This window comes from Vipera berus, assembly GCF_964194415.1.
Source record: "Vipera berus genome assembly, chromosome: 3".
Lineage (NCBI taxonomy): Eukaryota > Metazoa > Chordata > Lepidosauria > Squamata > Viperidae > Vipera > Vipera berus.
In genome coordinates, this window is record NC_138204.1 from 52,082,944 (window position 1) to 52,109,139 (window position 26,196).

General features: G+C 41.7%; 1 protein-coding gene across 5 annotated transcripts in view; it reads right to left on the bottom strand.

The window, feature by feature from the left end:
* BRPF3 (bromodomain and PHD finger containing 3) overlaps positions 1-26,196 on the bottom strand; it is a 43,040-nt gene that overhangs the window by 4,539 nt on the left and 12,305 nt on the right. The window contains exons 2-12 of one of the 5 annotated variants that reach the window (XM_081324320.1): positions 24,194-25,560; positions 23,267-23,423; positions 18,788-18,919; positions 17,882-18,010; positions 16,899-17,211; positions 16,373-16,636; positions 9,793-10,296; positions 4,523-4,619; positions 3,153-3,250; positions 1,870-1,967; positions 145-299 (exon numbers count right to left, since the gene is read on the bottom strand). In XM_081324320.1, the coding sequence (XP_081180446.1) occupies positions 145-299; positions 1,870-1,967; positions 3,153-3,250; positions 4,523-4,619; positions 9,793-10,296; positions 16,373-16,636; positions 16,899-17,211; positions 17,882-18,010; positions 18,788-18,919; positions 23,267-23,423; positions 24,194-25,542 (3,296 nt within the window). In that variant the 5' untranslated portion in view covers positions 25,543-25,560. Of the gene's footprint in view, positions 1-144; positions 300-1,869; positions 1,968-3,152; positions 3,251-4,522; positions 4,620-6,478; positions 6,522-9,792; positions 10,300-16,372; positions 16,637-16,898; positions 17,212-17,881; positions 18,011-18,787; positions 18,920-23,266; positions 23,424-24,193; positions 25,561-26,196 lie in introns of those variants that run through there. The other 4 variants (XM_081324319.1, XM_081324318.1, XM_081324321.1 and 1 more) reach the window with 4 other exon arrangements.

The window sequence follows — 26,196 nt, forward strand, 5'->3', positions numbered from 1 at the left end:
TCAGTTTTTGGCTTGCTACTCAGTTGCATAGCCGAAACCTCCCTTGATCATCAACAAGCTTGCTATATTAATTAAAATAAATACTTGCTATTCTATTGTCCAAAGAAAAGAGGTTATTCCCCTTCATTTGTTTATTTGACTCACCATGTCCTCTTGTTGTCAAAGAAAAGGACAAGGAAAAGTTTTTCTCCAGTCTCCGCTTGCTTCTGCTCACCTAATTTTAGCACTTCCAGAGGGGGGACAGGGATTGGGACTCCATTGTGAAGGAGGCCCTCTTGTGGCATCTCAGGATCAATGATCTAAAAGCAAAGAGCAAAAGACAGAGGTGATTTAACACAAGTCACAGAAATTTAGCTCAATGATGTAACTTCAAAAGCCTTGGTTCCAGCATGAAAAACAGATTAACCCTGATAATCACTCTCTTGTACCATGAAGGTGTTTATTGAAAATGTTGCATCAAATATCATTCCTACGCGTACACATGAAGCCCTTATCTGTATAAAATTTGGTTGTAACAATTTATTTTATTTTTTTCACTTTCCTATCGAACAAGGTACACTTTTATGCAGCCTGAATCTAATGTCTTAGATTTCTGAGGTTAAATCATAGATTTTAAAACTGGATTTGAGAACTCACTTGAAAGTATTAGCGCTTATTACATTTTAGTATTAAAACGTGGAATGAAGTTTAAAAAGATATATTAATATGGGAGAATTTACAATTGTTATTGTTAGGAAGAATTTCTGTGATACAAATGAATGTCTTGTGTAGAATGATGTTTCTGTTTTAGACCAGAGGTCTCCAACCTTTCCAGGCTCGAGAAGCGGAGGGAAGGAGAGCAGCTTCAAAATTGGTGCATGCGCGTGTGCACAGCGGTGAACGGGCCACACAAACCACCCGGGTAAGCGGCACATTCGCAAATGGGCTGCGGACACCTGCCCTGCGCTAGCATCCCCATTTGCGCCTGCGCGCCTGCACAAACAGGACCATGAGCAGTAGCCCAAGTGGGGGAATGTGCGTCCACATGGGCATGCACCGGCCAGCCATTTCTGCAGCCCAGTGGCCAAGAACCTGCAGTCCAGTCTCAGGCCGCAGACCATAGGTTGGGGACCCCTGTTTTAGACAATACCTGCTTTGACAACAGATGCACCATTTAACAATGGCAAAAGGATATATTTAAGTTTGTATGGCAGGCAAAAATGACCAAAGGTTAAATATATGGTATTACAAGATGCAAAAGGGTGAGTATTGGGTTTATCTGATTTATAATTGTATTTTTGCAACATGGCTGCAAAAGGACGTGATCTGAGATTTGGGTGGCATGGTTATTTGTAGTATAATAAAATCAAGATTAATGTGGATTTTAAAAAATATGTTAGATGTACCCTATTGAGAATAAGAAATAGAGTCAAACGCACAGATTGTGCCCCGAAAACTCCTTTGTAAATCTGACACCAGAAGCATTTATAGATGAGAAATAGGCAAAAACTCAAAACTCTTAATCGACTTTTTGTGCAAAACCGAAGAAAATGAATTTACATGGTTTTGATAATAGGTAGGGCAGATTAGAGAAAGAGAATCATGATGTAACTAGAGAAAGATGTAAATTTATAATTAGAAAAATAAACAATTAATAAACACAAGTAATAATTAAACTACCAAACTGAATTCTGAAAATTCAAATCTACCCCAGATAATCTTAAAATATTTAGAGGCTGTTTGGTGTTTCAAAGCAGGTGTACTATTTTGCCTTTTAGCAGGAAGTAAATATAAAAATACTGAGTGAGATTTTTCTTATGCACAGTTCTTCAATATAATTAACTTCTTTTTCCAAGAAGAAGTACCGCTGGCTTAGCCTTAGGTACATACCAGGGCTGGGTACGAAGGATAGCCACGACATTTTGCCCACACAAGCTCCAGAGGTTCTAGGTCAGCGTGTTCCTCAAATGACATCAGCAAGTTTCTTCCTAAGAAGTTACAATAACAGCCAATTTAGGATTATGTTGTGCTATGCCAGTTTCACCAATCATAACAATGAAGATTCAGTATTATTGGTATGGAAGCATAGACTGTACTTAAAGCTAGGTCTTACAAACTAATTAAAATAGATATAATAAAACAAAATTGAACAAAAATAAAAATAGCATATTAGATAAAGAAGGCAATAACTTATAAATTATCCTACCACTTTCTTCTTTTAAACTGATAAAAAGAGTCTCTAATAATGGATTTGGTACAAAAGAAATATACTGCAAATTCGGCAGGACAATCCTATGATGTTATTAGGGCAAAACACATGAATGTTCCCACAATGCCAGTGAAACAACTGCCTTATTCCAACCATCCTCAGTCTTCTAAAAGGAGAATAATACAAGACAGAAATCTTCTACTAGCATAGGAATGACTGATAAAAGAACTGTCTTATGTCCTTGCATACATAAGCGATATTTTCACCAACAAATTTTGGACTACAGGTGGTCATTGACTTACAAGTGATCACTTAACAACAGACTCAAAACAAGTTACTTACAACCTGTTCTCAAAGTTGCAACTGTCATATCACTCCCACAATCACATGATCACATTTTGAGCACTTGGCAACCAGTTTATATTTATGACCCACGGTCATGTTTTGCAACTTTTTTTTTGCCATTTTCTGGCAAAAAACACCTATTGGATAAGCTGGGTTTGGATTTATGAACAGATAATTCGCTTAAAGATTGACTGTTTCTACAAAGCCTTGCAGAGTCTAATTGTTTAGTATAGTGAAGCATTTTGTACTGTGAATGCACTGTACAAGATTTTAAATGCCTTTACTCAGCATTCCTATATCCATATCCTGTTCCCCAAAGTACCTGTATTCCATAACGTATTATAATTATATAATGTGGAATAGTTAAATGCATGAAGTAAGGGGATTTGATAGAATGAAAACTGCTGGCTGAAGCTATGACTCCTGAGAATCTTCCGCATGATTAGGCCCTCTACAAAAAAGCACTGCTATTCAAAAGCAAGCCCCACTGAATTTGGTAGTGCTTAACTCCACAGAAATATGCAGAGAACTGCAGACTTATTCTCCTGTGGCACAGTCGACATGAAAAATAGCACCTATATATTACTAATATTAATTTCATGTGCACATTTTATCTCACCTGAGTTGCTATAGGCCAAATCTTTATTTACACCATCCAGAAAAGGGACCCGTGTAAGAGCAGGCTTTCCTCGGCTACGTTTATGTGGTGGCGGACTACTGTGAAAAAAAAGGAGGTGTGACAAGAAAGTTACATAATAAATAACATTTGATAGTTAGCTTCAGTTCAGTTCACATAATGTCATGAACTAAAGGAAACCAAAGAGTCAAGTCACAAAGGAGTGTTATTTTCTGGGATGGTCACCATGCTAGTGTGAAAGCCATTCCTCTGGGCTTGATATGCAATTTCAGCATCCTTTACATCAGGGGTCTTCAAACGTGGCCCTTTTATGACTTGTGGACTTCAACTCCCAGAATTCCTCAGCCAGCTTTGCTGGCTGAGGAATTCTGGGAGTTGAAGTCCACAAGTCATAAAAGGGCCAAGTTTGAAGACCCCTGCTTTACATGATCTGGATACCTGCAGGGCAACTGAAACCACATGAAGAAAAACAAGGACAAAATAATTGCCAAATTATTGATTGATTGATTGATTGATTGATTGACGGATTGATTGTTTTCTATTTCCTATTTCTAAACTGCTCACCTCCCTCAGAGAGGAGCTCTGTTATGTCTTTAAAATAATGATGAGCTGCTTCCGGGAATTGTATAGGAGGAATGAGGAAGCAAGCAAATGCCAAGGAGGCTTCACACTGCTGAGAAAGATAGACTATGACAAGGTAAGAAGAGTCAGCAGAGATAATGTGGCTCTACAATTTCTAGGGCAAAAGTTTGGAAGTAAATCTAAAAAGATTTAGATGTTTACTGGACAAACCAAACCATTTTTTTTGTAGGAAACTTTCCTAAAAGTTGGATTGGAATTTATTCTTGACCTTACAGTACCCCTATATCTTGGAATCATCAGGTAAGTTAATTTTAAAATATTAGTGCTAAATGAAGAAAGAGACAGAAAATAAATATGTTATAAGGCAGGGATTCCTAAACTTTCTGCCACCACACCTGCCATATCTCCCTTTGGTGTAATCTTAATGTATATACCTCCTATAAAAATCCAATCACCAAAATGGACACAAATGAACAATGAAAATAATACAATGAAACTTTGTGTCGCAACTGTATATTGTAACTAAAAGGTTCGTCACACCTCCCCTGGACTTTGTCTACACCTCCCCAAGGGAGATATACCTCAGTTTGGGAAACTCATAAGGTAAAAATGTATTGCAAATATGAGTCCTACCATTACTACTGTGTTGTAGGTTGCCCAAAACATAAGGCAGGAACAATCACTTTCACCTTGAAATCTGCAACCTACTACCTATATAAAATTAGTAGAATTTCAATTATTTGAATGCAACCACCCAAAAGAGGTCTTACCTGCATATGTCAAATGAAAGACCGCTGCCCCGTCCAGAGCTACATTCTGAATCAGACCCACTTTCTGTATGCTTCCTGAAGCCATTGGTCACAGTTGCTGATGAGACAGATGACAACAAGTCTAGTTACACATAGTATTTTTCTTCAAAAGATATTCAGAGATTCATCAAGGAAAACGCAAAGACAATTATACAGTCCAGCTAAAGAGGTTAGATAAGCAGATTCAATTTAGCTACATTCAGAATGCATTTAAGATTTAAGGCAACAGTTGGCATAACCTTCCGAGTGTTTGTGCAAAGTGGCTGCCCAGTGGCATTTCCCATCTGGATATCTACTAGAGACCTTAATGGAGCCGTTTTGGCAGTCAGAGAAAAGTTTAGGAACATTCACTTTCACAACTTCATCGTGCTTAGGGAGACTCAGGTGTAGGCATAGCAGAGCTTATACTGTTGCTTTAGCTTTTCAAATCTGAGCCAGAATCACCAGCATCCAGTGAGTTCCGAATTTCATTTATGATGCCACTGCATTGAACCCAATAAAGCTTTACGCAGTTAACACAATAGATTGCATTAATCCAGATGGAGTAACTGTGGGGCAGGAAAGTAAAATATTTGTAAGAACCCACTTATTAAATGATGCACAACAGACACTGGGGAAAATGTGAGCAATTTTAACTTCTTCTCCTAATTACAACGTAACATTTGAGTTTAAAGCCAATGAAGATATTTATCAAAGTAATTATTCTAGGGACAATCTTATTAATAGAATCCTACATTTCCTTGATCCTCTCAGATGGTATTTTCCCAAATAAAGTTAAGAGGATAACACTTTTAGTTTTATACACACATTTTGCTTTTTGTTTTATTTCCAAAAAATAATAAAGAAGCCAATTGGTTGCAAATTATCCTTTCAAACTAATAGAACTCATTCAAAATACATGTTCACTGCATTTCCAACTGCATTGTTTTTCCCAGCATAAAAGTCACTACAAGGTAATTTTATCTTTCTTTTTGTGCATTGTTACAAAAGGAGAAATAGTAGAATAAAACAGATAATTCAGTGCAGTAGTTGGGGGGGGGGAGTATTTCAAGGATTATATTCTGCAATCTTATGCAAGTGCCCTGACCACCAGGAGAATCTTGAATATACTGTGTTGCAACATTTGTATGTATATGAATATTTACTGTCTTTCTGTAAACATCTCCTAGGTCAAGAAGTGTTAAATATTATAGTTTCTTTAACCATTTTTTAAAAATTAAAAGTTATGTTGGACACAGATAACTGAAGAGAATGAAAACACACAGCATGCAAACAAACCTAATATATGGATTATAGATGATCTCTGACACACAGTTTTGAGATTACAAAGCATTAGTTTTTAGTATGATTATAATTAAATAGTTCATACTGAATTGTGTACGTAATATTCTACATATATATTTATTTTGATTTTGCCTGAATATAACTATCCCATAAAAACAGTACTGTGTATCAGTAATTCTATCAGTCCCTCATAGAATTAATTTTGGAATAGTCTTCATTCCAGCAATTATGCCATGATTTTTCAATTGCTAATTCTTTTATTCCTATCCTTTTAAATTGTTGTTTTAAAGTTTGATTATTATTATATCCATTCAAACAGGAATCCCCTGGACACCTCATTACTTTTCTTCTGAGTATGTTTTTGTTTCTCTCTTTATTTAATCCCAATAAATTATCATGCATTTGTACTATAACAAAGGTGCTACTTTTCTCCCTACTGTCATTTCCTTTATTATGACGATTCTAAAGAAAAAAAGTGTTTAACTATCTTCTATATATTCACTAATACCTGTTATTATAAGTATTATAAAGTGTAAAGGTATAAAAAGTAGTAATATTCTTGGTTCTAGAAGAAGAATATGCACATAGAGGAAGATAAGTTTTAACATGAAAAGGGTATAAACATATATTCACCTTTGAGCTTAGTTCTTATAGAATTCCTATCCAACCAAAGACACTGTAAATGGGAATAAAATTTACAATGATGATATAAAACAGGGGTAGGCAACCTTGGCTCTTTTATGACTCATGGACTTCAACTCCAAGAATTACTGAGCCAGCATAGCTCAGGAATTCTGGGGGTTGAAGTCCATGAGTCATAAAAGAGCCAAGGTTGCCTACCCCTGGTATAAAAGGAAATCCCCCTACAAAAGCAGCTGTCTTGGGAGTAATTAATAATAGTGTCACCACATACTGTTTAACCCTCCTGCCTATGTAAAAGGGGTTAAAATGCTTTCGAGATATCAATATTGCCTTATTTCCCTGATCTGTTTTGAGGTTTTACTATGCTTAAAAGTGTTCCAGACCTAATAAAATGACAATTAGCCATTTTGTTTCAGGTTGTGTATGAGCTACTATTTTTTATTATGCATTTTATTTAACTAGAATCAAGGCTGAGCAGTAAAACCGCCAAAAAGTTGCCAACACCAAAATTCTTCCTCCGATGTAAAATGGTCCAAAAGGATATCCTTAGATTTGGTGAACTGGCAATTAAATGGCAAATATGATTCAAACTGCCATCAACTGATTAAATATTAGACTGAACAGGAACGGGATCTATATGGTCATAGAAAATAGCTAAATGGAACTGCTGAATCAGCATTCAGGATGAGAAAATATTGGATTCCAGGGGTGACGGAATAACAGTCAGAGGATCAATCACAAATGTAGCTCCCAAATAAAATGCTCCTCTAAGCATTCATGAAATACATTAGCCTCAAGAAGGCTCCCCATGGATGTGATTATTTTTTTTTAAAAAAGAGATCCACATCACCCCCTCAAAATACAAGGATGAAATCATTCTTTTTTGTAAAGTACTACCACTGACAGTAATAAACTATCTGATCTTATTTTCTGCCAATTAGTCTTCATTCTTTTTCTTAACAAAGGTGTTCTTATCATTATCATGAGAAGAAAAGCAGAAAACTCCCTTTTGTTCACTATATAATTTTCTAATCAGGAACAAAAAGATAAAAAGGATGGAGTCTAAGGGGAAGAAGTCTGAATGAAAAGAGTTTTCAGCAGAATATTAGAATCTTTTGGTGACTGAGCTGTCACACAAATGCCTCAAAATGGGAAAAATAACCGCTGCGCTTACTAGTCAAACTAGAATATGAAACTACCCTGATAGTTCATTATTTTAAACAACAGCTGCTATGTAAGCCTAACACACTAAGCTGATCACTTCTGCAGAGCTCAGAAGCAAACCAGGGTTAGGCTTAATTAATATTTGGACTGGAGACCAGCAGGTGATACGTAAGACCAGCTATTGTGCATAAGCCTTTGAAATAAGACTACACAAATGTATAAAGCATGGATGCAGGCACAAACACACATCACTGATTATGTGACACCACATCATTGTTGACTCTTTGCAACCACATAGATATTCTTCATGACAATCTGCCCCTAATGTGCTCCTTCAATTCTTCCAACGGCACCCTCATTTTTACTGTAACTGTACCCTCCTGCGAATCCCTTGGACTGCAAGGCGATCAAACCGGTCAGTCCTAGAGGAGATCAACCCTGACTGCTCTTTAGAAGGCCAGATCCTGAAGTTGAAACTCAAATACTTTGGCCACCTAATGAGAAGGAAGGACTCACTGGAGAAGAGCCTAATGCTGGGAAAGGTTGAGGGCAAGAGAAGAAGGGGACAACAGAGAATGAGGTGGCTGGATGGAGTCACTGAAGCAGTAGGCGTGAGCCTAAATGGACTCCAGAAGATGGTAGAGGACAGGAAGGCCTGGAGGAACGTTGTCCATGGGGTCGCGATGGGTCGGACACGACTTCGCAACTAACAACAACATCACCCTCAACAACTCAAATGCATAAAAATCAAAACGCCTTGGGATATACCTAAGTGGGAGATTTCACCTGCTGCAAGTTTCTCAAAATTGGATGCTCCCGAAATATGACAATTCTCACAAAACATAACTCCTGGGTATTAGATTAAAGAAGACAGACTCATGACTCTAACTTCTTATCAGTGTTATATACTACTTAAGAAAATATGTCTTTGGTCCCGCAATATATTAAAAATTACTGATATATATTTTGTCTCTTATAGACAGTTTTCAGAGAAAATTTTGTTATTCATATATCATTCTGTTGCTTTTTACTTGATTCTTCTATGCCACCCAGAGTCACTTCTTGTGATATGGGCAGCCACATAAATTTGATAGACAAATAAAAGTGCTCCGTGGAGCACGTAAGTAAAAAAATACTGCTTTTGGAATGGTTATCCATTCAACATTCCCAAACTGGAAGCCTCTCATAAAGCCTCGTTTCATAAAGTAATCCTCTCTATACATAAAGAATAATTTGATCCTCTCGCTTTTAAATATTGAAATAATATAAGGGCTCACAGATCAATGTTAACTATGTAATGACTGCAGCATCAAATGTTAACTGCCACATGTGAATAAACTATTAGAGATCAAATATCATTGGCAGAACTTCAAATATGAGTATTTTCAAATATGTTTTTCAGGGGAGCCTGATCACACACTCACTTATGAGTCATCACATGAGCCCTAAATTCAGAGACACATTCACGGAAGTGAAAGATCCTGCTCTTATAAATAAGTGAAGTTTTAATATTGTTGCATTCTTTCAGGCACCATCAAACTTGTGTTTGGCATATTATTTTGTTCTATTCTAAAAGCAATGGAGAAGATTCTGGTGTTAACAGCAAATGTTCACTGGAAAAAAAATCTCAATAGTGTCAGGATTCATTCCAATGAAAGAGTTATAAAAAGTAATATACATAATGATCAATCCCCAAATAAAAATATGAAAAGAGGTCTAAGCAAGGGGAAACATTTTTGGGATGAAAATAAAGAAACTTATACCCTTTCTACTCTTATATCTCAAACTATCAAACGTTCCAAATCCTCCCCAAAACAGTCCTAGCAACAGAATAAATAATAATAAAAATAAAAAAATCCAATCAGTTACAAATCAAAAGGTCAGCATAACTTCCACAACTCAGGCTAATCTTCTCTTTGGGGCCCATAAGCTTTTTCTCATCCTTAGTATCACTGGAGCCTGGTGCGAAGGTTCCTATCACAGAAACTACACAGAACCCAGTGATCAAAGTGACTCGGGGAAATGCTGGACGGTATAGAGATGTGGACATTTCTTGCCTGCTAGCCAGCCAGCCGATACCCTTACTCTGGAAATCTCTGACTTTCCAAAACATCAGAGGAATGAAAGCTCAGGGGAGTCACCTGTCACTCCTGCCTGCCTGGGGGATTTCTCGTCATCGCTCCCGCTGCAGCTCCCACTCTGTGGCTCTTTCCGAGATGGCTGCTCGCCCTCTATGCTGGAGGGGGAGAGCTGCCCACTTTGGCCGTGGTCCTCTCCATTCTCAAGGGGACAGTCCAGATCTCTTTGTAGTTTCACCCCGTTCTTGGCTTTTTTAAAAAGGACAGAAGTCCGCCTGCCCACTCCACTAAACGGGGGGCTGGCAGAAGTGCCCGTAGCCTGAAGGGCCAATCCATTCAGGCCGTTGTCGCTGAGCAAGCGCTGGAAGGCGTGGTGGCTCTCCCGCTGCAGCGTCTTCTTATCAAAGAGCTCGCCCTCGGATTTCAGCCGTTTATGCAGTCTGTTCAAGGACTTGCTTTCGCTAATGGGTTTGAGAGTTGGAGGGTCCTGCAGAGAGTCCAGCTCCGATAGGGAGGGTGCAGGTCCTGTGGGCTCCAGGGTAGGGGGAAGTGGGGGCTTGGTGTCATCTGCTAAAGAGAAAAAGAATCTGCTTGAACATTTTACAAAGTATTCCCCAAAGTAGGATCACAGCTTTCTGTTTCCTCCTATGATTGTAAGTCAACGGTACATCAGTTAAATAACTACTTTTTGTATTATGTATTTAAGGGAGGCATTCCAAGTAGGGGAGAACAAGGGAGAGAGAATCTTAGCCAAGTCTTCAGAAGGAACTATTATGACTCTCACAAGAGCCAGGAAATATCATTTATCCCATGGTATTATTTAGGATGGAAACTCTACGCAAATTTTCTTAATCCCCCACACGTTAAATTTAGAAAGATTTACTTCTGAGTAAATATGCTGAAAACACTGAGCTGCATGAAATTCATTTTCCCATCTTTCTTTACTCATTTTTTTTCAGATTCTAATACTTTTTCAAGTACTTAAATTCCCTACATAAGAGGATCCGGACATCTGGAAGGTCTAGCAATTAAAGCAGGAGAATTTCAAATGCAGTTCAAGTCTCATTAAGGAGATGAAATCCTGCTTCATGCACACTAAAAGCAGTCACTAATGTTATTTTTTATTTCAAACAAAACAAAACTGTCGTTGTTCCTTGCACAGTCACCAAAACATTCAGAACAGTCCAGATTTCAGACATATTTCTTGTTCTCTGACACGACTACGGTATGGTTGAAACTCATAACGGAATAAAATCACACTTGCATTCTTTTCCCATTTAGATTCTCTTTACATCCAAGCATTCAGTCTAAGTTAAATTATTCTGTCCGTGTCCTAAACCATATACTGTAGCTTTCAACACAGATGACCAGGACATAAAGTCAATACAACAGATGATGAAACATGCACGATGATGTCATCACACAAACACAACATACATACTCGTGTCAGATACTAGGACGCAAGTATGTAACGACACATTTTATGCTGTCATTTTATCATCTTCCTCATGCTATTCATTTACCATACTCATGGAAGAAGGAATGATTCAAGAATTTCCTAACAAAATTAGAGAGTGCTGATTGAAAAATACCATACCAAGTATTTTATTTCTCCATGAATGAGAATAACACTTTTAAATGTTATTGTAATAAAATCATCTCAAAACACTGCTAAAAGATAGCAACATTCTGTAGTTGCTTCACTAACAGTTAAACATAATTTAGCTCCCCTTTATGAGGCAGTTGACCGTAAGTGTGTAATTTCTGGGGGAAAGTGTGGGGAGAAGACAACTTCAAAGTATCCCTGCAATAGAAATTAGAACTGTGGAAGTCATTTCAAAGGTTTTCATTTGCTGCCCTATCTTTCTTCTGGTCTACAGAACATCTGTTTCACATCTTCTGTTCTTATAATTGGAGTGCTGTTTGAATAACAGTAATTTTCTCTACAGTTATTGTTCCCTTGTAAAGAGTTACAGGAGCCTAAACATCTAACATGTGACAAAATACTAAAAATCTTAGTCTATGTTTAGAAGGGTACACATATTTTTATATTACAGGATTCTAAGAAAAAATATATTAAGCAATTTATGAACCAAAAAGTAAAAACAAAGAAACATGTAATGAAATGAATTTAATTAAAATACCCTTCTCGCTTCCAGACTAGTTTTTAGAAACAGCAAGGAAAGAGGATGTTTCTCTGTCATTTTCTCTTGCAGCATGTAGTAATACTTACAAATCAGTTATAAACCTTGGAAAACATATGTTGTATTAAAAAAACACATTATGGTACTAAAGGTAAAGGTAAAGGTTCCCCCGGGGGAGGGGGAAATGGCTGGCATCCAGAATACCAATTCTTCTTTAAGCAAATTCTTCTGTGAGATCAATGCTGATGGCCCCAGTGCTGAACCTATGTATTAGATCCTTGCAGAATTTAACGCAGAATTAAATTATTTTGAAAAAAATAAAAACGTTCAAATGGAAAGTTCCCCCGCATGTGCGTGCTAGTCGTTTCCGACTCTAGGGGCCAGTGCTCATCTCTGTTTCAAAGCCGAAGAGCCAGCGCTTGTCTGAGGACGTCTCCGTGGTCATGTGGCCGGCATGACTAGACGCCAAAGGCGCATGGAGCACTGTTACCTTCCCACCGTAGTGGTCCCTATTTTTCTACTTGCATTTTTTACGTGCTTTCGAACTGCTAGGTTGGCAGAAGCTGGGACGAGTAACAGGCGCTCACTCTGCTACGCGGCACTCGGGATTCGACCCGCCAAACTGCCGACCTTCTGATCGACAAGCTCAGCGTCCTAACCCACTGAGCCACCGCGTCCCTATTATGGTACTAGTCATGGACAAAACGGAAGTGGAAATGGGCATAACATTCTGAGTAGATATGAATAGGACTACTGTATACTGCAAAATCTCCATATCCTAATCAGAGGTGTTGTTTTTTTAATGCTACTTCTCTTTGAATGCATTTGTCTCTTCTTTCATGACAGCACTAAGAATTCTCAATCAGGAAACATCCGGCACAACTTTTCCTAGACCAGACATGTCAAACTCGCTACGTCACGTGACGTCGCACAACGTATTGGAGCCTTTTCGCCATTGTCGGCAATGGGGTGGGCACGGCTTCCGGATGACGCATCCGGCCCACGGGTTGGCAGTTTGACACCCCTGTCCTAGACTTACAAGCATTTGTTTAGTAACTGTTCGAAGTTACAATGGCACTGAAAAAAGTGACTTATGACCATTTTTCACACTTACAACCAGTATCCCCACGGTCACGTGATCAAAATTTGGACACTGCCAACCGGCATGTATTTCTGATGGCTGCAGTGTCCTGGAGTCATATGATCACCTTTTGCAATATTCTGACCAGCAAAGTCAGTGGGGAAGCTATATTCACTTAACAACCGTGTTACTGCTGCGATCACTAAATAACTGCAGCCAGAAAGGCTGTAAAATAGGGCAAAACTCTCTTGCTTAGATATGGAAAATTTGGGCTCAATTGTGGTTGTAAATTGAAGACTACCCTTACAGCAGTAGCCAATTCATGCCGAATTTACTGAAGACTATTATTTGTAATGTATTAATGATATCGAACCTCAGCTAAACTATTTTTGGGAAGGAAAGCAAACAACGTGAACAGCTCTTTTTGTGCTACTGCCATAATATTCTGTGTAAATCCCTGAATAGCCCAACTCAGAATCAGCCCCCTGCCTGCTTTTCTATATACAGCATTTTCCATTTTCACTATCTCAAGACATAAGAATTATGATGTCACATCTTTCTTTGGGAGAACAATCAAGTTCTGTCAACTAATGTCACTTGAAAAAAAATAATAATAACCCCTGGTTCAAAAACAGATTAAGATTCTTGCTAGCTGAAATCACTTATGGCTGGATTTACACATCCCTTTAAACTATGATTCATTTTAGTGATGGTTTATTGAACAAGTCACAGGATTCTGACTCATTCAAAAATCCTCAACCACTGTGTACATAAATCACAGTGTTTGGTTTTATGTAACCAAAATAGAACCCATTTGATTTCCCACTGCCCATATGATCACAGTTCAGGATTCCTTGAATTCCCTTATTTACTATTAATTGGAGAACGCCTGTATAGTTTCCTTCGAAATCTCATGGTATAATATTCAGGGCTCATTTTTACAGGTTGCAAAAGACTTCTTAATCACAGAATAACAAACAGGAAGGAAACATTTAGGCCATCATGCATAACACCCTGCTCAGCAGAAATTAAAGCATCCTCAACAGGTACCTGTTTAAGCTATGGTTTGCACCTACACAGCGAAGGAGATCCTACTACCTTCTCTTGTTATCGGGCTCCATTGTCAAAATGATTTTAACATTAGAATATTTTTTTTTCCTAATATTCAATTGGAATTGTCTTTCTATAATTTAAATCTGCTACTGTGTGTCACGTCCAACATTTTGGAAGAACAGAAAACTGATCTTTTTGGGTCAGTGGTGATTTTTGAGCTTGCTTTTCTTCTTGCAGACATTTAATTACTAGCCTAGGTAATATCACTGATGCACGGGGAAATTAAGTCTTCTTGCTGTTTAAATAGGGTGGCTCCATTGGGGTGTTGTTTCTTTCTCAACTGCTCTTTGAATTGAGTGTAGTTTCTTCCTTGGTTGTTCCTATTCAGGTTTCAGTTCCTGCTTTTCTAAGTGTTGGTTAACGTGCATGTGTTGTGCGACTGATTGTAACACAACCTGCATAACCTACGAAAAGGATAGCTCTACCGCACATTAAAAAACATTTTAAAAATTACCCCCAGATGAGTATAAATTGTTGGCATTACAGCAGCCCCTAAAATCAACAGTATCTATCCAAAGCAAACATAAAGACTCAACAGCCAAAGACAAAACATGTCAAGTTACAACATACAATGCACGGACCATGAAGATTGCTATATAGGATAAATTGGCAGTCCGTAACCCTGAAAATCAATTGGCAGCCAGAAGGTACCAGGAAAATTCTTTGATTTCACTACACAATGACAAGTACAGGTTAGCCCTCGATTTACAGCCATTCATTTAGTGACCATTCGAAGTTACAAAGACACTGAAAGAAGTGATTTATGACTTACAACCGTTGTAGCATCCCCATGGTCATGTGATCAAAATTCAGATGCTTGGCAACTGACTCATATTTATGACAGCTGCATTGTCCCAGAGTCATGTGATCAAGTTTTGCAAACGTCTGACAAGTAGAGTCAATGGGGAAACCAGATTCACTTACTCACTTAACAACCGCAATAATTCGCTTAATAACTGTGGCAAGGAAGGTCATGAGTTAGGGGCAAAACTCACTTAACCACAGTCTCACTTAGCAACAGAAATTTTGGGCTCAATTGTGGTCGTACGTCGAGGACTACCTGTACAAACACCATTTCAATTGGGAAATTATAGATGTTCCAAGCCAGATCAATCTATCACATATAAACAGATAACAAACTTCAGTGCCCCATGTACTACTGATTTAAACCAGCCTGGTAATGAAATATCTGCAAGAAGCAAACGGAAGCTCAGAGAACACCAAGAGGCCAAAAATCCAACTCTCAGCTACATATATTCTCTACCAGAAAACAGGTCTCCACCTGCTTTTCTGTAAAGTCCTTTCAGGTACTTGAAGAGTGCTATTATATCCCCCCTTAATCTTCTTTTCTCAAGGCTAAACATACTCAGTTAACTCAATGCCTCCTCAGAAGTTCCTCTTTATACCAGTTTAGTTTTTCTAAATTTGTTTTGAACTGGGCACAAAAGCTGAGATGGAATCTGAATAAGGCATAATAACCAAAAGGCAACTATTACTGACCTTCATTCTACTAAGGAAGGCTAAAACTGCATTTATCTCTTTTGCTACTCTTTTTGCTAACCCACTCTGGTGACTCAGTTTCTTTCTCTCTTTCTTTCTTTCTTTCTTTCTTTCTTTCTTTCTTTCTTTCTTTCTTTCTTTCTTTCTTTCTTTCTTTCTTTCTCTTCTTTCCTTTTCTTTCTTTTTTCCTTCCTTCCTTCTTTCCTTCCTTGCTTCCTTCCTTTCTCTCTCTCTCTCTCTCTCTCTTTTTCTCCCGCCCCCCAAAGAACTAGTTAATACTTCCAGTATACAGAATATTCCCTATAGAACAGGGGTGTCAAACTGCCGGCTCGCGGGACGGATGCCTCATGTGGAAGCCACGCCCACCCCATTGCCGGCAATGGCAAAACCGTCCCGATACGTTGCGTGACGTCACGTGACGTCGCGAGTTTGACATATTTGCTATAGAAGCTACAGAGATATCAGTATAACGACATATTCTGGGCTGCAACCAAGTAGATTCAACTCTGGCAAATCTGATTAACCTCTGCTGTTTTCTTCCAAACTCACCAATTTATCACGAGGTACAATTTGTCCTGTGCAGTATGATAAATATCACAAATCCTGAAGATGCCTCTGACTCAATGTTTAAATAATTTTGGTATGCATTGTTAAAAGCAACCATTATAGCAAGGATTCTTCTAACAGACGAATGTAAGATTAATATGAACAGATTCCTGGGGGTATTTTCACTTAGTCAACCCAGCCCAGCCTAAACTAAATCTCTTTCCTCACTAACCTACTGAAATCCAATGAAATCTCTCACCTTTCTCCCTGTCTTCATCACTGTGCAGCATTTTTTCCAGACCTTCTTCCCATGGACCCGATTCTCCATTTGGCACGGCTTTACTCTGCTGCTGAGACAGCTTTTGCCTCACAGAGTTGATTTCTCGTCTCAAGAGTCGAACGCGACGGGTTCGGGCACCGCTTGACCTCATGGTGCTCACTACGTCCAGCTTTTCCAGTAGTTCCTTCAGTTGTACTTCCAAGGAAAGATGAGCTCGGTTCTCAGCAACAAGAATGTTGTCAACTGCAATTAGATATATTGGGTATGTACTATCAATTGAGAAAATTCTCTGCATCTCAAGCCAGACCTACTCACCATTCTTACCTAGCTGAACATTATACTACATTATGGACTTTATACCACAGGCAGGAAAGGCATCACTTAAATCTGGAATCAGTTAAATATTTTTATATAGGATACTTTTCAAGATGACTTCTTGAGTTGATTTACATTTTTATACACATGTAGTTGTCTTTATTATATCAGAAATTGCTCAGAAACTTACCATCCTCCCAAGAAAAACGATAAAAATCTTCTGTCTTTGGAGACTCAGGCAAATGAATCCCCACTTGGGGGTCAAAGCCAATATTCTCAGCTTGCCGTCGTGCATGGCGTAATATTGCACCTCCAAGGTCTCTGAGCCGGACAGCTGCTCGATGGAAAATTGTGTCTTTAGAATTATACCTCATGCAATTGGCAAGGATGAGGTTAAAATCTTCTTCAAATTCATCCAGTGTTTGGTACTGGTGGGACTCCAGCTTCTTCCTCATGGTAGAAAAATCCATTGGCTTGGAAATGAATTCCAGGTAATCTGGAACCTAAACATATAAAACCTGTACAATTACAAAAATCATTTACTAGCCAACCAGGGTATACCCATCATAAGTATTCTGTATGTCCTCTTATTGGCACTGGGTCTGAACATAAACTTACAAGAATGCCACTCATTTAATTACTTTCCCTTCCACTCTGGTAAACAGATCTATCTTGCTAAAAGGTAAGAGTCAATTTCCAAACAGACAGCACCCTACTTGGGATAGTTTAGCAGCTCTTTGTGTAAGCAGTTTATTCTTCAAAAATACTTTATTTTATGAAACAGTAACGTGAGATAATCAAGTAACAAGACTTTATTGTTGCCAGTTATATTTTTATATTGTCCAAGAGCTGGCAAGGGTTTTTTTTCCAGATGCTGGGTACTATAAATGCTTTTATTTGATGATAAAATAGCAATAATATTGCATTATTTATCTCTGCAAAAATGGGAGAAACTTTGCAAGAGCAGCAGATTTCGTGAAATTTCAGCATTTGCACCCCTCAAACTCTTTATAATATTGCAAAGTTATCTTTAATTTGTGAGTCCTGAAGAAGTTTTTCTTTTTTTTGATTGTCCAAATGATTCAATGCTCCCAAGTACTGCATTGCCAATCCCTGATGCAGCCATTCCTCTAAACAGAGACTTCAAATCATCCTATGTATCTAGGTACTTGCCTCACTCAGGTTTACGGGATCTGCAAAGATCTGGGCTGGATCCTTTTCCTGCAGTAGATCCAGTGTTGTGCGCAGAAGAACATTGAATGGTGTGAGCTGTAACTCCATTGCAGCTTGCTGAATCTTTACCTGAAATCAGAATAATACTATTTAGAGATACCAGAGACAGGAAAAAAATGAATATTTCTTTTTCACATATAATTAATGTACAAAGCTCACTCATTCATCATATAACACTATAAAAATGGACTGTAAACTAATCGCAGGGAGTTATGTATGAAATTGCCTGATAGCACATAGGAGCATAAATTTCAAGAAAGCTAAATTCTCTACTCAACTTATATCACTTTGTCAGAACAAGAAAATGATTATTTAAAGCATAAAAAAGCAAACTAAAGCAGATAATTAGCTGCAAAATGGCATTTTATAAGACTGTGAAATCTAGAAACATAGCTGTTGAAACCTTTAACTTAAACCGACTGGATAACATATAGTTATGCCTTCCCATCTTTATGCAGGTACATAAAGGTCCATAATTAGATAAGTGGCAACTGGAGAAAGGAACATGTCATGTCCTCTCCAGGGACAAAAACATTCATATTTCCCCGAACAATTCAGTTATATAACTAATTTTACAATAATGGTGTAGTTCTACGGATGTGCTTGTTTTCCTAGATTTTGTTTCTAGGTTTAATCAATATTCTTGGTCTAATCAATATGAAATACTATTCATATTTACATGCCACCTGGAGTTGTTTCAGTATGAGATGAGTGGCAAATAAAATAAATAAATAAATAAATCCATCCTTCAGTAGCTAAAAAAATCTGCAATGCACATGCAACTTTCAGTAGCAATTAATATACAGAAACAATACTACAGCACCATCAAGTCATACTTCCATTTACCTGTTCACGTTTGAGTTTCTCACGTTTACGAATTAATTCAATGAGCAACCGTGCTCTTTCTAGGTCATGTCGAAGTTTCTGCCAATATTTAAGCTCTTCTTTTACTGCACTAGTCTTTTCATCCTGCTCCTTCTGTGGAGATAACATTTTATTGCTGCAGATTGTATTCTGTCACTTCAGATCTCTCAATTTTCACTTTCTCTCCACAATAATTCACAGTTAGGGTCTACCTAAAACACAGTATCTAATTCTTAACCATAAAGATTGAATCCAGGTGAATCTTAAGTCTTGGTGCCAGGTTGCTTATGTAATTGTCTTTCCCAGGTTGTTTTTTACCTATCCATTCAGTCCAGTCTGTTTTAGAGTGTCAGCCAGTGGGGCCCTAGAGAAGAGCCTTTTCTGTTGTGGCACCTGCCATCTGGAATATCATCCCTCTGGAAACTAGGTCATCCCTCTCCTAGTTGGTCTTTTGTTAAGCCTAGAAGGCACGGCTCTGTGCTCGAGCCTGGTACCCCAGATGTGGATCAGATCCCATTTGTTAATTGTGCTGAATGTCTGCTTATTGCTTTTATCCCTTCTCTGGCAGATTTTTATATATATGACTCATCCAGGGTCATATATTTGAGATGGATGCCCATGTACCTTTATTAAATAAATAAATCTGGATAGAACAAAAAGATTAAAATACCATATTACACTCAGGGCACTGTGATAAGTAACTGCACTTGAAAAGCTAGGATTGAAAAATATTCCTTTGTAGGAGAAAGAAAGACTTTAATAACTAATAGCCACAATCCAAGTTAATATCCACAATGAATGAAAACATTGCTCTATGGAATGAGTTAACCCTATTTCCAGGCTCAAGGAATAGTTTCATGAATATCATCTTGGTTTTGCCTCTTTTCTATATTATGTAATGTAAAAATTGATGTTATGCACCCATAACTGATAGTAAAGTAACTATACAAGGCAAACATCCAGTAAGAGAAAATGTAATACCGTATATACTTGAGTATAAGCCGAATTTTTCAGCCCACTTTTTGGGCTGAAAAATTCCACTTCGGCTTATACTCCAGTCAACAAAAAAAACTTACCGAGGACTTGTGCGCGGCCGAGGCTTTGGTGCTTCCGGGATCGCCCGCACCTCTCCCAAGCCACCGCCGTCCGAGACCTGCCGAAGTTTGGGGAGGTTTGGGGAGGTGCGCGCGCACCTCCCCAAACTCCGCGCCTTGCCTGCCTGCTTCTTTCCGCAGCGGAAAGAAGCAGGCAGGCAGGGCGCGGAGGAACGGAGACTTGCCGACGTTTGGGGAGGTTTGGGCGCCTCCCCAAACCTCGGCAGGTCTCCGTTCCTCCTGCCGACCTTTGGGGAGGTTTGGGCGCCTCCCCAAACCTCGGCAGGTCTCCGTTCCTCCTGCCGACCTTTGGGGAGGTTTGGGCGCCTCCCCAAACCTCCCCAAACCTCGGCAGGTCTCCGTTCCTCCTGCCGACCTTTGGGGAGGTTTGGGCGCCTCCCCAAACCTCGGCAGGTCTCCGTTCCTCCTGCCGACCTTTGGGGAGGTTTGGGCGCCTCCCCAAACCTCCCCAAACCTCGGCAGGTCTCCGTTCCTCCTGCCGACCTTTGGGGAGGTTTGGGCGCCTCCCCAAACCTCCCCAAACCTCGGCAGGTCTCCGTTCCTCCTGCCGACCTTTGGGGAGGTTTGGGCGCCTCCCCAAACCTCGGCAGGTCTCCGTTCCTCCGCGCAGACCTGCCGACCTTTGGGGAGGTTTGGGCGCCTCCCCAAACGTCCCCAAACCTCGGCAGGTCTCCGTTCCTGTTTGGGGAGGTTTGGGCGCCTCCCCAAACCTCCCCAAACCTCGGCAGGTCTCCGTTCCTCCGCGCAGACCTGCCGACGTTTGGGGAGGTTTGGGCGCCTCCCCAAACCTCCCCAAACCTCGGCAGGTCTCCGTTCCTCCGCGCAGACCTGCCGACGTTTGGGGAGGTTTGGGCGCCTCCCCAAACCTCCCCAAACCTCGGCAGGTCTCCGTTCCTGTTTGGGGAGGTTTGGGCGCCTCCCCAAACCTCCCCAAACCTCGGCAGGTCTCCGTTCCTCCGCGCAGACCTGCCGACCTTTGGGGAGGTTTGGGCGCCTCCCCAAACGTCCCCAAACCTCGGCAGGTCTCCGTTCCTGTTTGGGGAGGTTTGGGCGCCTCCCCAAACCTCCCCAAACCTCGGCAGGTCTCCGTTCCTCCTGCCGACCTTTGGGGAGGTTTGGGCGCCTCCCCAAACCTCCCCAAACCTCGGCAGGTCTCCGTTCCTCCTGCCGACCTTTGGGGAGGTTTGGGCGCCTCCCCAAACCTCGGCAGGTCTCCGTTCCTCCGCGCAGACCTGCCGACCTTTGGGGAGGTTTGGGCGCCTCCCCAAACGTCCCCAAACCTCGGCAGGTCTCCGTTCCTGTTTGGGGAGGTTTGGGCGCCTCCCCAAACCTCCCCAAACCTCGGCAGGTCTCCGTTCCTCCGCGCAGACCTGCCGACGTTTGGGGAGGTTTGGGCGCCTCCCCAAACCTCCCCAAACCTCGGCAGGTCTCCGTTCCTGTTTGGGGAGGTTTGGGCGCCTCCCCAAACCTCCCCAAACCTCGGCAGGTCTCCGTTCCTCCGCGCAGACCTGCCGACCTTTGGGGAGGTTTGGGCGCCTCCCCAAACGTCCCCAAACCTCGGCAGGTCTCCGTTCCTGTTTGGGGAGGTTTGGGCGCCTCCCCAAACCTCCCCAAACCTCGGCAGGTCTCCGTTCCTCCGCGCAGACCTGCCGACCTTTGGGGAGGTTTGGGCGCCTCCCCAAACGTCCCCAAACCTCGGCAGGTCTCCGTTCCTGTTTGGGGAGGTTTGGGCGCCTCCCCAAACCTCCCCAAACCTCGGCAGGTCTCCGTTCCTCCGCGCAGACCTGCCGACCTTTGGGGAGGTTTGGGCGCCTCCCCAAACCTCGGCAGGTCTCCGTTCCTGTTTGGGGAGGTTTGGGCGCCTCCCCAAACCTCGGCAGGTCTCCGTTCCTCCGCGCAGACCTGCCGACCTTTGGGGAGGTTTGGGCGCCTCCCCAAACGTCCCCAAACCTCGGCAGGTCTCCGTTCCTGTTTGGGGAGGTTTGGGCGCCTCCCCAAACCTCCCCAAACCTCGGCAGGTCTCCGTTCCTCCGCGCAGACCTGCCGACCTTTGGGGAGGTTTGGGCGCCTCCCCAAACGTCCCCAAACCTCGGCAGGTCTCCGTTCCTGTTTGGGGAGGTTTGGGTGCCTCCCCAAACCTCCCCAAACCTCAGCAGGTCTCCGTTCCTCCGCGCAGACCTGCCGACCTTTGGGGAGGTTTGGGCGCCTCCCCAAACCTCCCCAAACCTCGGCAGGTCTCCGTTCTTCCTGCCGACCTTTGGGGAGGTTTGGGCGCCTCCCCAAACCTCCCCAAAGGTCGGCAGGAGGAACGGAGACCTGCCGAGGTTTGGGGAGGTTTGGGGAGGCGCCCAAACCTCCCCAAAGGTCGGCAGGAGGAACGGAGACCTGCCGAGGTTTGGGGAGGCGCCCAAACCTCCCCAAAGGTCGGCAGGAGGAACGGAGACCTGCCGAGGTTTGGGGAGGCGCCCAAACCTCCCCAAAGGTCGGCAGGAGGAACGGAGACCTGCCGAGGTTTGGGGAGGTTTGGGGAGGCGCCCAAACCTCCCCAAAGGTCGGCAGGAGGAACGGAGACCTGCCGAGGTTTGGGGAGGCGCCCAAACCTCCCCAAAGGTCGGCAGGTCTGCGCGGAGGAACGGAGACCTGCAGAGGTTTGGGGAGGCGCCCAAACCTCCCCAAAGGTCGGCAGGAGGAACGGAGACCTGCCGAGGTTTGGGGAGGCGCCCAAACCTCCCCAAAGGTCGGCAGGAGGAACGGAGACCTGCCGAGGTTTGGGGAGGTTTGGGGAGGCGCCCAAACCTCCCCAAAGGTCGGCAGGAGGAACGGAGACCTGCCGAGGTTTGGGGAGGTTTGGGGAGGCGCCCAAACCTCCCCAAAGGTCGGCAGGAGGAACGGAGACCTGCCGAGGTTTGGGGAGGTTTGGGGAGGCGCCCAAACCTCCCCAAAGGTCGGCAGGAGGAACGGAGACCTGCCGACGAGCCGCGGCCACACAGGGTATTCCTGTGTATTCAGGCTTGCAAAATGGCGGATCGAGCCTCTGCTGGCGGCAGAGGCTTGCAGAACGGCGGATCGGCTTATACTCGAGTCAATAACTTTTTCCAGTTTTTGGGGGTGAAATTGGGGGTCTCGGCTTATACTCGAGTCGGCTTATACTCAAGTATATACGGTAATTTCATTACTGCTATTCAAACTTTCAAAATTAACTAACTTACGGTAATCTAGCTAACAATAGGTATTCAAGAAAGGATCCTTTTCACCTAATTCTTTCCTAAACCTTCCCATTCTGTTTATCAAACATTTCTTCCTCATACTACTCCGGCAGCACTATCATGATGAAAAATTCTTATACCAGTTCTGCATTTCTTTGGGACTGTAAGTGAGAGTGTAGCCTCCGTATCAGTGGTACACCATTTCTTGACTGACGTTTCAATAGCCAATAATTGTGCAGCCTCTGCATGAACTGATTCTTTCTCTGGAAGTTGAGTCCACTGCAGATTTTATTCAGCCTGGGGAAAATAATAGCATCAAAAGAGCTTATACCTTATTAAATCCAAATTCAGATTCCGCAAATCCACACGAGGCACGGTAACTCTTCTACTTCAGGCAATATGGACCACTGCCTAATTCTCTAGCCACAGGAGCTTTAAATACAAACTATACAGTATCTCAGATTAGAGGATTTTCAACTGGAAAATTCATGCCACGAGAAACAGTTGTACAGATCCAGTTCAGCAGCAGTAATAGAAAAATGAGCAATGCCCACCCACCAAATGAGCTCAAACGAACAAAATTTACCTCACAGTTTTAATTAACCAAAGCAATTTAGTATTTTAAAAAAATTCTACAATATGAACTTTAAGAAACAAGTTCACTTGTTGTGGACCGAGGCTATAATCAAGCACAGAGTTAGGCTGTTTCATTCATCCTGAAATCTGCTTAGCAAAGTCTTTCTAATTGCCCTCTCACAGGGTCACGACCACCACCCACCCTGCAGGAATGATCCCTGAGAGAGGGGAAGGAAGGCTAGACTTTGCTTCCCCCTCTTCTGGCTATTTAGAAGGGACCCTAGAAGTTTATTTATTTGCTTGTTTCAAATAATATTTATTTTTATCTGCCTTTTTAAAATTTCTTGTAAGCCATTTGGAGGGATAGTTTATTCTAAAGGGAAGGACATAAATAATTGGAAAATGTACACAGCTCGCCATTAAGCCCTGCTGAGATGAAAGCAGAAACCAGGGCAGACCGAAACAGTGACTAGGACAGCTGCACCACTCACCGGTAAGAAGGGATCTGGGTGACCATTAGCAGAGGCACAGAAGCACTGCTTTCCTTTTTCACCTTTTGCTTCCAATTTACTTTGTTTTTATTTTTGGGACTGACCCTCTGCATTGTCTCATTCTTTACAATGTCCTCATCTCCTTCATGAAGAGTAGTTGCGTGTCCTTTTTTCAGGGTGCCAGGAGGGGAATGTGCCTCGCAGAAAGCAGTTTTGCGCACAGTGAAGGTGGTGCCGTTGAGGCTGGTCTCCCTCATGGGCTCAATCTTCATGAAGAGACCAGCTCTCTGGGCACAGGTAACGTGGAAAGCAGTGTAGCAGTTCATTTTGTGGCACTGGATAGCTGCTCCCATGCCCTTCTGCTTGCAGATGTAGCAAGTTAGTTTCCAGCGGGCAGGTGGGATGTTTTCTATTCCCTCAATGGGTTCCAGAAAAACAGTGTTTGCAAAACAAATTTCTGGGATCCAGATGGCACAAACAACGTGAGCCCAGTGACCATCACTGGTCTGTTTGAATGCTCCACCTTTGTTTGGACACAAGACACAATCAACAGGGTGGGAAGGGGATTGTAGGCAGCAGCGACAAAGCCATTGTCCCTCAGGGATGTAGGGAACTCCATAACACTCCTGGTGCACAGCCAAGTTGCAAATGTCACAAAATAAAATGACATTGCTGTTATGACATTCGTCATCCATGCAAACGCAACAAACAGCATCCTCATCTATCATGGTCTGCTGAGCTCCATTATTACGACTCTCCAGATATGACTCTTTCTCCAGACGATCCAGTAGCAGTTCAAAAGTCTCTGCAGAAATTGACCCGTACCCATCATTCTTCCTTTTTTCGTTGATCATGTCAAGCCAGGCCAAATCCTCCTCATCCAAATCATACTCTACTTCAGCATCAACATCCTCGAGTGGTTTCTCAATATACTGATAGTAAGCTGAAGGCAAGGGTGGAGCATCCAGCTGGCTGAAAGAGTCAATCATGCGAAAGCTGGGCTGTGGTAGAGGAAAAGATGCTCCAGAAGCATGTTTGGTGCACGTCTCTTTTTTTTTGCCTTTGCACTGATTTTTCCTGGATTTTGAAGGAAAAAGTGGTTGTTCACTGTTTTCTTTATTACTGTTGCATTCTGTGATGTCCTGGGCAGTCAGCTCATCCTCTGTGATGATCTTTAGAGGATCATAGATGCTGATGCGATGGAGACGGCCATCAATATCAACTTCCACTATTCGCTGAGCCTGGGCGTATGTCAGGGTCTCTCGGGTGGGTGAGCATTTCAAGCTGTATGGTGAAGGAGAACGTCTTCCTTCTAAAGTCTGCCGGGACCTCCTCCGAGGTTTCCTCATAGCAGCAAGTTAGAAAATCTATAGGATAGTACAACAGAAAATAATTTGAACACCGCTATATTTAAGCATGTGCACATCATTTCAGTACATGGAGTCTAATTCATTACCTGATGAATTGCTTGGAGTGATTTCAAATTGATGGCACTTAGAAACAAAAGCAAACTAAACGGCCCTTTAGTTAACCATAGTTTATTGAATAAAGCACAACTGGCCAAATTTTAACAATATATAAGCTATAAACCAGGGGACTCTATAGAAGCCAGTTTGTTTGTTTAGAAAACCTACATGGCGGCTTATCTTTACATGATCATTCTAAGTGGCTCACAAATGACATCTAATAAAAGCAGAATAAATATGACCAACTAAATCTGGAACAACGCCTTATATCCCAATTTCAGTGCAACAACATCCGATCAAGTCTGCAATTACCCTTGCATTTGCTAGCTTCACTTCTATCCTAGTCCATTGCTGGGGTGAAAAGCTATACTTTCATAGCCCTGCAAAATGTTTACAAAGTCACAGGAACCAAAATTATTACTTTATAGTCACACAAGAAATCTTGCAAGATTATCCTTATTATTTAAGCGGTTAGTGATCCCCACAGTGAAAAGATTCACATAATAGGCTATATCAAAGCCAAGCAAACCAAATTAT